Source organism: Trifolium pratense, linkage group LG1 (assembly GCF_020283565.1).
Source record: "Trifolium pratense cultivar HEN17-A07 linkage group LG1, ARS_RC_1.1, whole genome shotgun sequence".
In the NCBI taxonomy this organism is placed as follows: Eukaryota; Viridiplantae; Streptophyta; class Magnoliopsida; order Fabales; family Fabaceae; genus Trifolium; species Trifolium pratense.
The window spans coordinates 26,897,631-26,913,963 of NC_060059.1; the positions used below are offsets into that span (position 1 = coordinate 26,897,631).

General features: G+C 33.1%; 1 protein-coding gene and 1 long non-coding RNA gene across 2 annotated transcripts; both read left to right on the forward strand.

The window, feature by feature from the left end:
• Positions 1–654: 654 nt before the first annotated feature.
• LOC123902263 lies at positions 655–2,653 on the forward strand. Its single transcript, XR_006807527.1, has 4 exons — positions 655–755; positions 1,385–1,452; positions 2,307–2,361; positions 2,530–2,653. It is a non-coding gene; the product is annotated as an uncharacterized LOC123902263 (long non-coding RNA).
• Positions 2,654–10,459: 7,806 nt separating this feature from the next.
• LOC123902264 (UPF0481 protein At3g47200-like) lies at positions 10,460–12,447 on the forward strand. Its single transcript, XM_045951946.1, has 2 exons — positions 10,460–11,369; positions 11,671–12,447. Exons 1-2 carry the CDS (start codon positions 10,617–10,619, stop codon positions 12,265–12,267), a joined length of 1,350 nt encoding a protein of 449 aa, XP_045807902.1. The 5' UTR covers positions 10,460–10,616; the 3' UTR covers positions 12,268–12,447.
• Positions 12,448–16,333: the final 3,886 nt, after the last annotated feature.

Sequence of the window (16,333 nt, forward strand, 5' to 3'; positions counted from 1 at the left end):
ACTAGTAGAAAAATGACTTTTGGTTTAGAGATTCCACTACTGGTATGTGAATACCAGTAGTGAAATACATTTGACCAATGGATTCCACTACTGATATTTTAATACCGGTAGTGATAAGTTCATAGACAAGGGATTTCACTACTGGTTTTATTAAATCAGTAGTAAAAAGTAGACACGGTGGCAATGTTGTAATTACATTAAAATTTGTTTTAATTGGATTTCACTACCGTTTTGGTATTCACCCGTAGTGGAATCCCTATTAGTGTTCATTAATTAATTAATTTGTTCATTCCTCATTCTTTCATTCTTATCGTTCCCAATTCTTCTCCTACGCGAACGCGAGAACGTACACCACCGTCGTCCCTAATTTCTTCATTCTTCATTCTCATTCTTCATCGTTCCCAAATTTCTTCCCAGTTTCTTCCCTAATTTCTTCCCAATTTCTCCCAAATCACAATCACAAGTTCTTCGTTTTCACCTAAAACTGTTCAAATTACTCGTTCAATCTTCAGATTCAAACTCGCGTGTGAGTAACGAAAGCACAAGATTCAGATTTTTCGTTCGATCTTCGTTTGATCTTCCTTCAGATTCAACCTTCTTCTTACCCTAAGTTATTCAATCTTCGTCTTCACCCTAAGATTAAGATTCGAATTTGTTCGTTTCAATCTAAGCTTCAGATTCAAACAACTCGTTTGTTCAAAGTAAGCTTCAAATTCTCCTCAAATTCTTCAATTAACCTTCAAAATCAACTTCAGGTTCAGTTTCTCACTTCGTTACTGTTGAATTTTTTACTTATTGTTCCAATTTTTTCATCATATGGTAGATTAATAAATTGGTAATTAGGTATATGAAAGTTATCTATTCATTTGTTATATGTTTTGATTGAGTATGAAGAATTAGGCATTTAAAATTTATGGGAATTAGGTATTTGAAATTTATACACTTTTTGTTGTATGTTTTGATTGAGTATAAAGAATTAGGTATTTCAAGCTTCTTATATGAACAGAGCTAATATTTGACAATATTCCATTAGCATCATCTAAAAGAATAAAATGATTAATTCCGTTAGTACCGAGCTTCTCAGTATCGCAGTAAATAGGCCTTAAATTCCTTTTCCAATTATCTAGCATCTAAGTTGGCTGTGGTGAACATATCTTAGTTGGGTGTGGTGAACATATTTGTTTCAAATAACTTATTTGGCCATTCTACAAGTCACTTAGTAGAGCACCCCTGTGGGTGTTGCAGTAAGGTTCTTTGTCTCAAAATATTTTCATAACCCTTGATGAATCTATCAATATATGGAGTCCCTAAAACATAACTTTATTCTGGTACGATGCAATAAGGTTCTTGCTTTCATTGATCCTATTTTTTTGTGATTGAGCAGGTACGATGCAGCTGTGTTGACATCTCTGATGACAGTGTCCTATCGGTCAATTCAATCACAAATTTCTTGTATGTTTTCTCGATCAATCGCTTCCACTTTCTATATTTCATTTGTTTAAGTTATGTTGTTCTTGTATTTTAATAGTCCTGACTTGTGACTATGATCCATTTGAAATCTTTAGCATGATTAATTATCAATACAATAGTTTCAATTGTTGCAAATTTTATATAGTTTCAAATTAGATGTTATTGAAGGGACGATTTGGTTGAGTTAGTCATTTTACATAGAGAACCCTGAAAATTTTGGTCATTTGTGTGCTTGTTATGTTTTGAGTTGTTTAACTAAATTTTGAAAATCGTTGCTCTCATCCATGTTGTTGCTTATTGGCTTATGTTGGTAGATTATCTAAAGGCAGGTTAGTGACCGTACAAACCACAATGTGACCTTAGCTTACCTATAGGCTCTATAGCTATTGAAGGAAAACATTTAACCTGGTTTTGTTACTTTTGGAAATGCTTCAAGTTTTAATGTTTTTTCTTCTTTTTTTTTCGTTTTTGTGATAGTGTTATTAAATTGGAATCGAACTAGTGTTTGAGTTGTGTGCTTGGTTTGTTTAGTTAGGAAATTTTATTCACTACATGATTGCTTTTGTTTCTGGTTTTGTTGTCGGATTCACTGCTGTTTGGCACATGGCTTTGGTTACCCTTGTTGTTCCTATGATTGTTGTGGTTGAATGCATTCATACAACCCATACAACTACTTTGGCCAAGCTCTCTAGTAAGAGCCAAGAACCTCTTTCTCAAGCTAGCAACATTGTTGAACACGTACAGAATAAGAATAACACGTTGTTTCTCTTCAAAGTTATTAATTTAATAAAGCCATTGGGTGATTTTGTTAGGGAATTTTATTGTTGATATTGCAGACGGTTGTGCAAATCTGAGTCCCAAGCACTACAAGATTACTCTGAAGTAGAACAGGTATACATATTTTTAAGACGATTTAATTTATTTTGGAGTTGTGCATACAATCATTATCATACTAAACTTGTAGTTTTGGCAAATAGGCATCTTTAGTATCCACTTTGTGTGTATAGTGAAAATCTTATGCCTGATGCCTTGGACTAATTCAAAGTGAAAATCTTGCAGTAGTAAAGTGAAAGGCTTCTTGTTTATTCTACAACATCTATCTGGCATGGCTGGTAGTTGCTAGTTCTTTGTATCAGGTAACCTTTAGCTTTAAGCTTTTTGTTATTTGAGGTGTAAGGTGAAAGGCTTCTGTTACTGTTTTTTTAGTCTTGTATTTGCTTTGGCTAAGTTTCTTCTTGAATTATTTTTTTTTTCGACAATCCTTCTTGAATCAATTGAAATGTTTATATTTTGAGGTGTTTTTGTGATGCTTTCAGGGATGCTATAGTCAAATGAGCAGGAAAAAGAACTGGTACGCCAGTTATTTATTAGGATATAGTCTTGTCGCAACAATTGCTTCGTCTTTGGCATAGCTTCAGATTCCTGCATTTCAGTTAATGCATCAACAAAATTGATAAGCAAACATTCCTGATAGAACCTGCAAAATTGATTAAGTGCTAGTCTAATATGTTGGAATTCTAATATGTTGGAATTCCTGCATTTTATATTTATGGATTTTCAACTTGGCCTATTTTACTTCCAGGTATAGGATTGATGTTGAGGTCTGCGATGGCAATGATTCAGCCAAGGAACTTCGCCTATGACAATCATGCAACTCTTCTGGAACACGATGATAGAGTCATGATGGCTGCTTGTGATGCATTTTGTGCCGTTCTCAAATAGCAAATTCGATGAAAGAGCTGCAGAGCGATCAATTGACTTCATGATTGGATGGTTAGTATCTCACAAGCTCTCAGCACAATGGTTCAAGAATTTTCTTAAGAGACCTTAGACTTTCTAATATTTATATGTATGTATCTTGTTACGATAAGTAATGTAACGAGATTTATAAAAGAATCATATATGAAGTAGTTACATGTGATTGTCTGCTTGGAATTAGACTTGGAATTAATTAGTGATAATGTTAAGTATTGACTTTTAATGTGTTGAATGTAACTTTGGGGTCTGTGATGAAATTTGGTCTTAAACATGTTACAAAACTACACCACTACTAATATGCAGGCACAGGAAGCTACAAAAAAACGAAAAAAAAAATAAAATAAAACTAACATACCACTACTGATATTTATAACAATCAGTAGTGAAAACTACACATACCACTACGGGTAAAAGTAATGACCCGTAGTGGAATCCTCAATTCTTAAAAAAAAAACTGGAAACCATACATACCACTACGGGTATGCGTAAATACCCGTAGTGGAATCCCCAATTCTTAAAAAAAAAAAGGCTAAAATGCACTTTTGGTCCCCCTATTTTCAAAAAAATGAAGTTTTGGTCCCCCTATTTTAAAAACCAACTTTTTAGTCCCTCTATTTTCATTTTTTTTGAGTTTTGATCCCCCACCCTATTTTGGGGTTAATTTTGTTGATGTGGCCTTGTAACTAATGATGTGGCAACATTCATGTGGACAAATTTAATATCCATGTCATTATTATATATTTTTTAATTCAATAAAATTTTATTTATAAAATATTTTAATTGTTAGAATTATATATTCAACTGAAATAATAATTATTAAATCTTATAAAATATGAAATTTGAAACCCTAATTATCAAACCTTCAACTACTAGAATTTTATTCACCGTCGGAGAGAATCCTTTCTTATGGATTTCACTAATCCTATGGTTTCCGTTCAAACTCAACAATTTTTGGATTTTTAAAAACGAAAAGAAATTAGAGATGATTTTGTGTTTCAATAGAAATTACTCATACTCTTTAAACTATTTATGACTTTGGATGAGTTTGAATGAAAACCCAAAAATTGTTTTAAGTTTGAAGTTTAATTATAGATTGGTTTTATATAAAGTTGGATGATGATGAAAGTTGAAGGTTCTTGAAACACAAAACTTGCTTTCAATATGCAATTGTTTGATATGAATCAAAGAGGATCATGTCCATGTTGTGATTGTTTGTTTTTTCTTAGGTTTAATAAATTAGAGGTTGTGAATTTTTGGATTTTTTATTTTAATGAACTTTCTTAGGTTTAATTAAATTATTTTATAAAATAAGTTTTATTGAATTAAAAACAAATAATGACATGGATATTAAATTTGTCCACGTGGATGCTGATATGCATTAGTGACAATGTCACATCAACAAAATTAGCCTTAAAATGGAATAGGGGATCAAAACTATAAAAAAATTAAAATTGGGGGACTAAAAAGTTGGTTTTTAAAATAGGGGGACCAAAACTTCATTTTTTTGAAAATAGGGGGATCAAAAGTGCATTTAAGCCAAAAAAAAAACTGGAAACCATACATACCACTAAGGATATTGTAAATACTCGTAGTGGAATCTCATACATACCACTACGGGTATTTGTAAAAACCGACGTGGAATCCCCATAATTTTAAATAATAATTACAGAAGAAACTACACATACCACGACGGGTATAAAAATACCCGACGTGGAAAGTGTGCACTTACAACGTCGACTGCATTTACAACTGGCCGCGGCCAGTAGTGGAAAGTCTGTTTGACCAGTAGTTGTATCTCCTTTCTGCACTAGTGAGGGGGAGGAGTTTGTTGTGTTGCTAATGATGGTGGTTGAGTGATTGTTATGTTGGGAGATGCGGTTGGTGGAGATGTTGTGTACACTTGTGTGGTAAGAAATGGGTTTATGCCGTCATCTAAGAAGTTATAGTTAGTTGTTGTAGGAGCATTCATGGTGGAAAAGAGAAACATATTTTCCTGAAAAATAACATGCCGAGAGATAATGATTTTTCGACTTGACAATTCGTAACACTTATAACCTCTATGATTAGATGGATATCCTAGAAAGACACATGGTGTAGACCGAGGTTGGAGTTTATTCCTAGTGGTGGACGGAACTAAGGGATAACAAAGACACCCAAAGACTCGGAGGTATGAATAAGACGGGTCTTTTTGGTAGAGAATTTTGGTGGGTGATTGGAGACTGAGTTTCTTATTTGGAAGTATGTTGTGTAGGTAAGTGGCCATTTGAAGAGCATGGTGCCAAAAAACTGGTGGAATAGAAGCATGGGCAAGGAGGGTTCGGATTATGTTATTGATCGTACGAATTTTTCTTTCGGCTTTTCCATTTTGAGGGGAGGTGTGAGGACACGAGAATCTAAAAGACATTCCATTTAGTTCACAAAACTTATGAAAGTGAGCATTATCATATTCCTTGCCATTGTCACATTGAAAACATTTTATTTCACGCTCAAACTGTGTTGTAATGTAAGCACGAAATTGTAAAAATATAGAATGTACTTGTGATTTGTTTGAAATTGGAAAAGTCCATAAAAAATCAGTAAAATCATCAAGAAATAACACATAGTAACGATGTCCTCCGGAACTTAATACTGGAGAGGTCCAAAGATCGCTATGAACGATGTCAAAAGGCATATAAGTATATGACAATGAATTATAAAAAGGCAATTTTGTTTGTTTCCCAAGTGCACAAGAGTGACAAAAGAAATCATTTCGAAACTTATTACATAGCAAAATTTTGTTTCGATGAAGAGAATTTAAAATAGGAGCTCCTGGATGTCCTAAACGACTATGCCATAACTCGATAGATGAAGCGGCAAAGGCGGATGGTGGTAATGATGTTGTGTTTGGTCTTGTAGGAATAGGGTAAAGGTCACCGGAACTATTACATCTCATTAAAAGGGTTCCTGTTTGAAAATCCTTCACAGAAAAACCAAAAGGATCGAATTCAACAGATACATCATTATCAATTGTAAATTTTCTAACAGAAACAAGATTTTTTATGAGTTTCGGTGCATGCAAAACATTGTTTAAGGTTAAGGAATTGGGTGAAGATGCATGTCCACAACCTATAACTGGAATATGATGACCATTCCCAACAGTAATATTATTACTCATATTAAAATTGGACGTGAGATTACCTCTATTGTCCGTCATATGAGAAGTTGCTCCGCTGTCCATATACCATTGATCATCGGTCGGAGAGATGGAGGAAGTATGCATAGCAGCCTGACCGTTCATATGAGGTGGAGTTGCCCATGACTGCCATGGATATGCCCACTGCTGCTGTCTCGGATAAGCGGGAGCGGTCCACAAAGGTTGGTGACAAGGAAATTGAGTCTGCTGATAAGGAGACTGAGACCAATGATATTGCTGAGATTGAGAACGACGTCTTCTACGACTATTGCTTCTACCATTGCCACGATTGCTACCACTGATGTTGTGGTTGTTGAAAGAGGAGAAGGGAGATGAATGTTCGGTTGCCATGATAATTGTAGTAATAGAGGATACGTGAAACCAATATGATTGTTTTTTTTTTTTTTTATTTAAATAAAAACAATGAATTTGAAGGACAAAATTAAATACGTGATAGAATGGAGTTGGTGTCTAATATAGATGATGATGATGTTGTTTTCTAGGTGGAGATTAAAGAAGAGGGATATATGGTCAAAGAATGGGATGCAACTTTGTTGAATAGAAATATTATAAAAACATATGTTGCACACAGACAAGTCGGTGGCTGTGAATCAAGAAAAGGTTAGCATTGGCTTTTGAGAAGAAAGAAGGATTAAAAGCTGCAACCGGTCGAGAAGGATGAAGGCTGACGGCGGAAGAAGATGTTAGGATTTAGGATCAGTACCTGATGCTTACTGATACCATGTAAGAATAATAGGCCTTGCCTTTTCATTACATTGTGATAGGTTATATACAAAGAGAGTTTCCTATACAATCGTGACTCATCAAATACAATTATTGGCTAATCAAATATAATTATTACTAATCAAATATAATTATTGCTAATCAAATACAATAATAGTCTAATATTAAGTTTTAATTTGGTCTCTTACGATAAAAAAATATCAAAGTTGGTCATTTTAATCAAATTTTTGTTTAAATCGTCTCCGTTGCTTTTAGATTTGCTTACACAGACAACTTAAGAGGATTATGTGAAAATTTTTAAAAAAATTAACTCAAAATTTAACGAAAAGGACAAACTTATGTTGACATCAATAACATAAGAGACTAACTTGAAATCTTTTAAACATGACCAAATTGAAATCTATAATAAACATAAGAGACGTAAACTATATAGATATATTCTTAACCCAAAGTACCCAAAGGATGAAATTTTGACGGGTCATATATAAAGTATATATTGACTTGGGTTAAAGTATTACTATTTATGTTTCAAACCGAGAAACTCATATAGTTATATTATATACAGATTACAACATAAAGTAGGGATGTGGATTGCCGACCGTAAAAATATCACGTAGTTAGCCGCTGTTTTAAATCTCGACTGTTGATATTTAATCAGACGGCTGTAATTATGCAGCACAAATTTCTATGATTTTTTACAGTTCAAGATCTCAACACTCATTTTAGATCGGACGGTCCTGATCAATTACTGCGTGAAACTGTGTAATAATGGACAGCAGGAAATTTGTTTCCTGGGTAACTAATCGAAAAATAATAAGTGTATATTTGTATTAATACTAGTAATCGGACCCGTGCAGACAAATAGCTTATATATTTAAATAATGACATAAGAATTTTTAAATATAACAATTTGACAAATGTTAAAAAAAAAAACTATATTGTTACCAAGATATTTCACCCATTTGCATGACCATCAGTGATGTTTATCTAAAAAAACCTTTCGGCTTGAACGCCTTCTTCAAGAATAAAATTCATCTGGTACAAAATATGGGATAAATATACTAATTATATGATAGAATATTGGGTGTCAAGCTACATTGTTATAGTATATTGATGTTATAGTACTTGATGTTAAGCTACAATATTTTTGGGTGTTTAGTTATCGAATGACAGAAGTACTGAAAATACGGTTATGGTAAACCCCTGCATTTTTGGGAGTCGGGTTCAGAAATTATCCTAAACATACGGTGCAAAACAAAATAAAATTGTAGACAGCAGGAAAACTGTGTAATAATGGACAGCAGGAAATCTGTTTCCTGGGTAACTAATCGAAAAATAATAAGTGTATATTTGCATTAAGATTTGCAAAAGTATACTTGAAATAATTTGAAACACAAACAGGAACCATTTTTGTTAAACATTTGCAAACATTAACTTGAAATAATATACTACTTTTGTAAACTTAAATTTGAAAGTAAGTTTAATGCAACGTGGTTTATGTCTAAATGTTTTTTCTAAAATTAAGTTTAATGCATTATCAACCAAGTTCAGCGCTAATCACCACTGAACCAACTAACGATTGGTATGAAATTTGGTATATTTGTAAAGGGGAAAATAACATATTTAACCCTTAAATGAAGAGTTTAATGGAGATGCACTAAAAATATAAAATAGTTTTACGTGATTATCCAATAAAAAAAAACTATCAATTTGCCATGTCATACAAAAACAATGGGGTGAAATTAAGTGACTGACGAAAAACATGGTTGATATTGGCTGACAGTGTAAACTTATAAGTGCATATTCCTTTTTCTCTAAATTTATGAATTTAATTTATATGCACCGCAATGTAAAGTTATTTTACATATGCGCCCAATAATATATTGACATATCATGTATTGTGTTTATAAACACATACGTATCACATTCATTAAATGATGTGACGATACATCATTGAATGTTTGCGTAAAATAATTTGTGCATAGAAATTATTCTCCTAAATTTATACTCATGTCAAACTAAAAAGTCCTAAATTGTATCCAAAAAATAAATAAATAAAAACTCCTAAATTTATACTCATGTCAAACTAAAAAACTATTCGGATTTATACTTATGTCAAACTAAAAAACTTTTCGGTACATATTTTTTTTAGAAAGAGTGATGAAACCATATTTAGTAGTCAATCCATGTGCACAGCCCTTTGAAATTAAAATGAACATAGTTGAATCACTTAACATAGTTTTTGTTATACCTTATAATATTAACAACCAATAGTTAACAAAATTGAATCACTATATATGGAACTGCTGTGAATTACATATCCTAAATGCATAGTCAACTAAGTAAATCTTGTATGAAAATCTGACATGTCAAAAAAAAGGTATTTTTCCTATCTTGTTCCGCCTTAAAAGGGATTGACTCAATTTCGCCAAGACTTTTAATATAATCTATGATTAACTTTCTTGGAAGGATCACATAACAATGCATCAAGATGTAGTTAAATGTGTACATAGTCTACATCAAGCTCCCTGAAACTTTTAAACTAAGTTAACTGAAAACGGAGAGCTTCATTGAATTTAGGCTTAACTACACATTTAGTCCATTATCTTTATTTTAAGTTTTAATTTGGTCACTTACATTTAAAAAGTATCAATTTGGACCCTTAAGTGAAAGTTGCATAAGAGAAATGCTGCTTGGGCACAAAATAAAGGAGAATAAGAGGTGTGGAATAGTAAAAGTCCTAGACTTTTTCTTTTTTTTGTTAACAAAAGTCGCAGCTTTACCAGACATCTTCCTTGCTCAAATTGCAATGGTAGTAGGAAAGTTTTTGAAGAGGAAGAAGAGGAATTGAGAAGATGCATTCATTGTAATGAGAATGGCTTGATAAGATGCCCTGGCTGCTGCTCATGATTATTGGTATTATTAGTTGATTTAATTTAGTGATTTGTTGATTAATCTGTCATAATAAGTTTTGATGCCAATTATAACTTCTTTGGATTAAGCTTTTTAGTTCTATAATCTATACTACTTTTTTTTTTTGGTATTAACCCTCTGGTTCCTAAGAGGAAGAGGTCTGGTAATCAAGAGTTCGGCCGCGAGGTACGTAAAGTGTGACAGAGAATTTTTTTCATTAGAAATCGAATTCAGATTGTCCCAAACTAGAACAGTAAAAGCAAAATACTTTTTTCATGAATTTTATTTTCCTTGTCCATCAAGTAAAACTTTAGTAAAGACAATATGGATAAGACTATTAAAGTGGAGGCATAAAATCTTTTTCAAAATTTTTTCCTAGTATATTTACTTATCTTGGAAACCAGGTAAAGATAATCAACAAATGAGATACTTAAGGTTAATCAGAAGTAAGAAAACACTGTACTACACTAAGCCTATATAAATCACATTTTGGTGTACATATCATGTATATTAACTTTGCAAAACCAATATCCCTAACCTAACTATTATATCATATTGAATGATGGCCTCCCAAATTACCCTTGAACAGAAATTTAAGAAGCTACTAAACTCAAAGCCAGCACCCCAAAATTCACGACCAAAGATACAAAGGGTGGCAGAATATCTCCGAAAAAGAGAAAATTTAGAAAAGCATTACACACCCAAGTTGGTGTCAATAGGTCCAATCCATCATGAAAATGCAAATCTAAACTTAGGAGAGAAGTACAAGCTTATGTGGGCTGCACAATACATCGAAAACACTAAACTCAATCCACAAAATCTACACAAAAAGATTGCTGATAAAATTGTCGAACTAAAAGGTCATTTTGCAGACGATGTTTTAGCTTTAACCGGTACCAAAGAGTCTCTAGAAGGCTTCACTAGCCTTGAAGAGAAGTTGTCGTGGATGTTGTTCGTGGATGGATGTTCTCTGCTGCATATCTTGGAGCATGCCGATCTAAGAAAACCAGAACCTATGCATATTAAGGTTGATCAACTGGTTCTTGTGATGATGGATACACTTTTATTAGAGAATCAACTTCCATATCTTGTACTGAAACTGTTGTGGAAAAATGACAATGATGCTGAATTGAAAGAAACCATGAAGGAATTCCTCAAATTTCATCATTGGGACACAGCAGACAATAGGCAGATATGGAGGTCACGCATTCAAGGTCATTGGTTATCAATACAGAATGAGTCTGTATCAGAGTCACCCGTTCATCTTCTTGATCTTCAGCGTAAAATCATCCTCACTAAATCTTCTTCCAAGGTACAAATTAATTAATTATTAGTATAAGCTAATATATGTATGCATAATATATACACCCTCAGTTCATTTTTAAAGAAACAACTCATTTTTTAGGTTCATTGCATATTTGATGTATCTGATGTACATAAACCAGATACATTAGTTACTCGTTGAACCTAAAAAGTCAATGTTTCTTATAAAAAAGATCAGAGGTGGTATTTATAATGGGGCATATGTAGTATAATTTTGAAATTTTGTCTTATTATTACAATATTATTATCATAAGATGATCAAATCCATGTCTGATCTGATCAAAACTTAGACTAAGGGCGATGAAGCTAACAACGAGAATCAAAGTCAGAAAAATTCAGAAGAACTGATGACATACAGGAACATACAAGATCTAAGAGCTGCAGGAATAAAACTTAAGTCAAGTGAGACACGAAGGCCAACAGACGTAGGTTTCTCCGAGGGTTGGCTCGCTGCAAAATTGACTCTTCCTGAAATTGTTGTGGACGACACCACAAAATCTACTTTTCTCAACTTGATAGCATATGAGATGTGTCCTGATTTTGAGAACGACTATGGAATATGTTCTTTTGCAGCTTTCATGGACTCACTGATCGACCATCCTGAAGATGTGAAGGAATTAAGATCAAAAGGGATTTTGCTCAATTTCCTTGGTAGTGATGAGGAAGTTGCAGATCTTTTCAATGTCATAAGTACGGATTTGGTGCCTAATCCATTAACATATCTTGAAGTTAGAGAAAAAATACACAAGCATTACCGCATTACCGGATTTGGTTGTATTCACACTTATTTCAACAATCCTTGGGCCTTCATTGCCTTTTTAGCTGCCTTTATCGCATTGGCTCTCACTTTTATTCAAACATGGTTTGCCATTAACCCAGCATCCTAATAAAGGTGGTTTGTTATGGCAATATTGTTTTTTTATAATTAAATTATGAAATAAAAATAGGTCTAGTGACTCAGAGAATGTTGGTAATGTAACATGCATAATAATTGTCTTCTTATAAGGCAGCTGGTGTGGTGTGCTTCACTTCTCTATGGATTGTATTGAATTTTTTTTTTATCATCATTTTTTTTTTGGATTAAATCGGTGTGTCCCTTCTTTATTCTTGTCTATGACTATATTAGAATTTACGAGGCCTATACTCAACCACTAAAGCTAGCTCGAGAGTTGAGGTTTGCACTATACTTATAAAGACTATGCCATATCTTTATCCAATGTGAGACTTCTAACAGACTATTTTATAGTGAAGAGTGTCTTTTTCTTTGTGTCCAATTTATTTTTTGTAGATGTGTGTGTATTTGAATTTACTTCAAATTCATCTATAAAGTACACCCATGACAAAACGTGCTATCTTGAAAGGTTATATTTAAAGTTAAGGTTATATTCATCTAAGATACTCTTTTCACCCTTCTTTTTTGCTCAAAATAAATTTCTGAAAAATTATATTTAGAGGTGATGAATAATTATACATGAAATATTAGTTTGCACATGTAAAGATGAAACAATTAAGAGAAAAATCTTGACACACATAAGACTTTATTTAAAATGTAATCTAGAGGTAGCTCTAACATTGAGCAACGAAAAGAGAATTCTCAACATACATCATTGAGTTTGAAACTCTTACCAAATATCACATCGAATGTGAAATGATATGAAACATAAGTTTATAAATATAAACAATTCTCACTTTATAAACGAATTTTATAATATTGAGTTAGCCCAACTTTTAATTCTAAAACTAATTGATGGGTGTAAGAAGAGCTTAGCTTACATTTGTCTAACACCAACCGTATGATTTATATTCCAGACGATAGCATCTTTGATGTTAGTTCCTCTTAATTGTAATTAAAAAAAAAGAAGCAAAATCACAATACAATCTTTCATGTTATCAAGTTGAGCGTTAAAGTCTCATAGAAAGGTACACATGCAACTTTCTATCCCCAATACCTATTACTTCCCTCATTTATACATTTTTTACCCAATAGATATGCACTTGTATGTTTTTTTGCCAAAAATTAAACAAGGATATTTTTGTCTTTTTAAAATTAAACACACTTCTCTCTTTTCTATTTTTCTTCACTTTCTCTTAAATCAAACTGAAGTAGCAAAATTTTTCACAAGGAAGGGGGGGTTTGAATTGTGAACCTTTTTAAAATTAAACTTAAGTCACAAAATAAATGGTTAGTAATAAAATTAATTTTGTGCTCAGTGAGATCGTTCTAAGAATGATCTGTGCTGTGTAAAAACAGATGCAGAAAATAAAAGTTTAAGGGAAAGAAGATAAACACAAAAAGTTATCCTGGTTCACCCATAATCTTTGGGTTACGTCCAGTCCCCACCACCTGTGAGTTTGTCCACTAGAATCACTTAAATGTTACAGATCCAAGACTTACACATTCACCTTGATCTTGACCTAAGATCAACAACTTACCAAAGCTCCTAGAGCTTTGAACTTTCCTAGTCAACTTGACCAAACAACACTCAATCAATAGTCACGTATTGACTTGAGCAATTACAATATAGATGATTTGTTTCTAAGATTAATTTCAGACTGTAAAAGAGAAGCTTAGATGAAAGCACTCTAAAGAGGTTGGTACTCAGATTATATTACAAAAGAGTGACTTCAAAAGGACTATGAGCTAAAGAGATTGAATGAGGTTTATATCACTTGAATTGCTTGAAAACTCTTGCTCTTTCCCTTGGACTTGATTGCCTTTTATAGATGCTTGCTTGATATTGAAGCTTGGCCTTCAAGTATATTAGTTAGAGAGTAAAATAGAGCTGTTACTCAGTGCTCTATATGCAGCAGACAACTTCTGCATAATGTGCAGATTCTCTGTTCAGTCTTGGAACAGTCTTGATTTCCTTTTGGCTTTGATCCATAAGATCCAAATATGTGTGAGCTGTTACCAAGTACATATGAGTTGTTTATTACTTCCTTCCACTGTCATGTATCAGATATAGCCGTTTGGATGCTCAGAAAAGGACTCATGACAGTTGGAAATGGTTTTGAAAAACAGTGTGCAGGATCAGTCTTGCATCAGTCTTGAAACAGTCTTGACTGCACCAGCAAATAAGATGAACCTTCATCCTTCCTCTCTTGTGGTATGCAGCTGTATAATAGCTCTAAGGGCTGATCAGTAGTAGCCTTAGCTTGAGAATAAAACCAGCTGGAATAGTACATGAGGATATAAGACAAAAATGTACTTCTATGACAAATCATGGAAGAATGTTCCACTTGTGTACTTTTGCATAAGTACAATACAACTCATAGTTTAAATCTGGTTGTTCCTTTGTGATTGGTCCATGATATTATATCAGATGTATTCATTGGTTGGCCAATACCACAATTGATCAAGCTCATGGTTTTCTTCATGATATGTGACTAGGAAAGCATATACTTAAATTCCATCACATGTTGTTGATCCCAAAAGAGATTATCTCCTGTAGTGATTTGGTCCAAAAATCAATTGTAAAGTGCTAATTTGTTTTGATCTTAGTTGACTTGAAAAACCAGAAAGCACTTATTCCAAAACGTGCTTATAGGCAAAACTGCAGTCTGTCTGCTAAGAATGTTCTCAGAATGGTCTTGAAACAGCTTTGCAGGATTTTTACTTTGCAAGTGGTTTGTTAGAATCTATTTAATCTTATGCCACTCAAAAGCACTTGTTAGATAACAAAATGATCAGAATCATTTAAAATATAATTAAAGATGTTTGTAATCTTTAAAACATCAAAAGTGGATTTTGCCTCAACAATCTCCCCCTTTTTGATGATGACAAACTTCTTTAATTTAGATTTTAAAAATGATTTCTGATTTAATCAAATGATAAATGTACTAGTGTTTTTATCAAAAAGCTCCCCCTCAATTTATGCATTCAATTTCAAATTATCAAGATAAAATTGAGCTAGATAAAAAATCTGAATCATAACACATCCTTAATCATTCAAAAATTACAAACCATGTGTTCAGCAGGATTAGGACCAAAAGATGATTCAGAACAACAAGAAATAGATACCTAAGACTTAGATTACATAATGCCAGAAGTTCTATCCTTAGATTAAAACTTCCTACATTATCTAGTCAACAAAAGTTTCAAATTTTAAACACAGTACAAAATGTAAACACAATACATAATCAGAAATATTAAAAATCCTAGCATTCTTGAACAAACATTTTCTTCTTTTCTCCCCCTTTTGTCATCACAAAAAGTGGAGGGATTGCAAAGTTTTTAAGGAGACACAGTAGGGCTGGAAGCATCAGAGGATGGATCATTCTCTGGCTGAGGAAATTCAGGAATGTGTGGAGGAGGATGAGCTGGAGGATGAGGGATATTGAGAAGAGGACAAACATGATCACAGAGCCAGGTGCAATAGTTTTGTTGTTCAAGCATGATATGCATAAGCAGATTGTTCTGCTGCATCATAGCTTCCAAAATCTTGGTGGTTTCTCTCTTGGTTTTGGAAACATCCTTCTCCATTTTGGTTCTCTTAGGTCTGGTGCTAGGACCAGCAGCAGCAGGATTATCAGCATGTGGAGCAGCATCTTCAATGTTTTGACCAGAGGAGCAAAAGGGTTTTAGTGAGCCAAAGTGTGGTGGAAAGGAGGGTAATGAATTACCAGCAGAGTACAAGGGAATTTGAAGTTGGGGAGGTTCAGGACTTGTGATCACTGTCGTTTCGTGATCAAAATAAGTTTTAATTAAGAAAAGTAGTAACAAGGTAGTTAACCTTGGTCGTCTCACAAGGACCTCTAATTTAATAATTAGTAAAAATAAGAACAATGAATAACACAATTAAATATGGGGTTTTGGGTTTGTTAGATCGAAAGAGTAGTATTAGAAATTCAATTGATAAAAAGACGATCAATCCATTGGTTTTAGGAAAACTTCGTTATGATTCTATCCTCGGTTCACATAAAATATTGTTTATATATTCATGCCTTGGTTGG

Excerpts from the sequence above, each read along its gene's own strand:
- LOC123902264 (XM_045951946.1), top strand. The coding sequence starts at position 10,617 with ATGATGGCCTCCCAAATTACCCTTGAACAGAAATTTAAGAAGCTACTA. Across the intron at positions 11,370-11,670 it reads TCACTAAATCTTCTTCCAAG|ACTAAGGGCGATGAAGCTAA; the intron begins GTACAAATTAAT and ends ATCAAAACTTAG.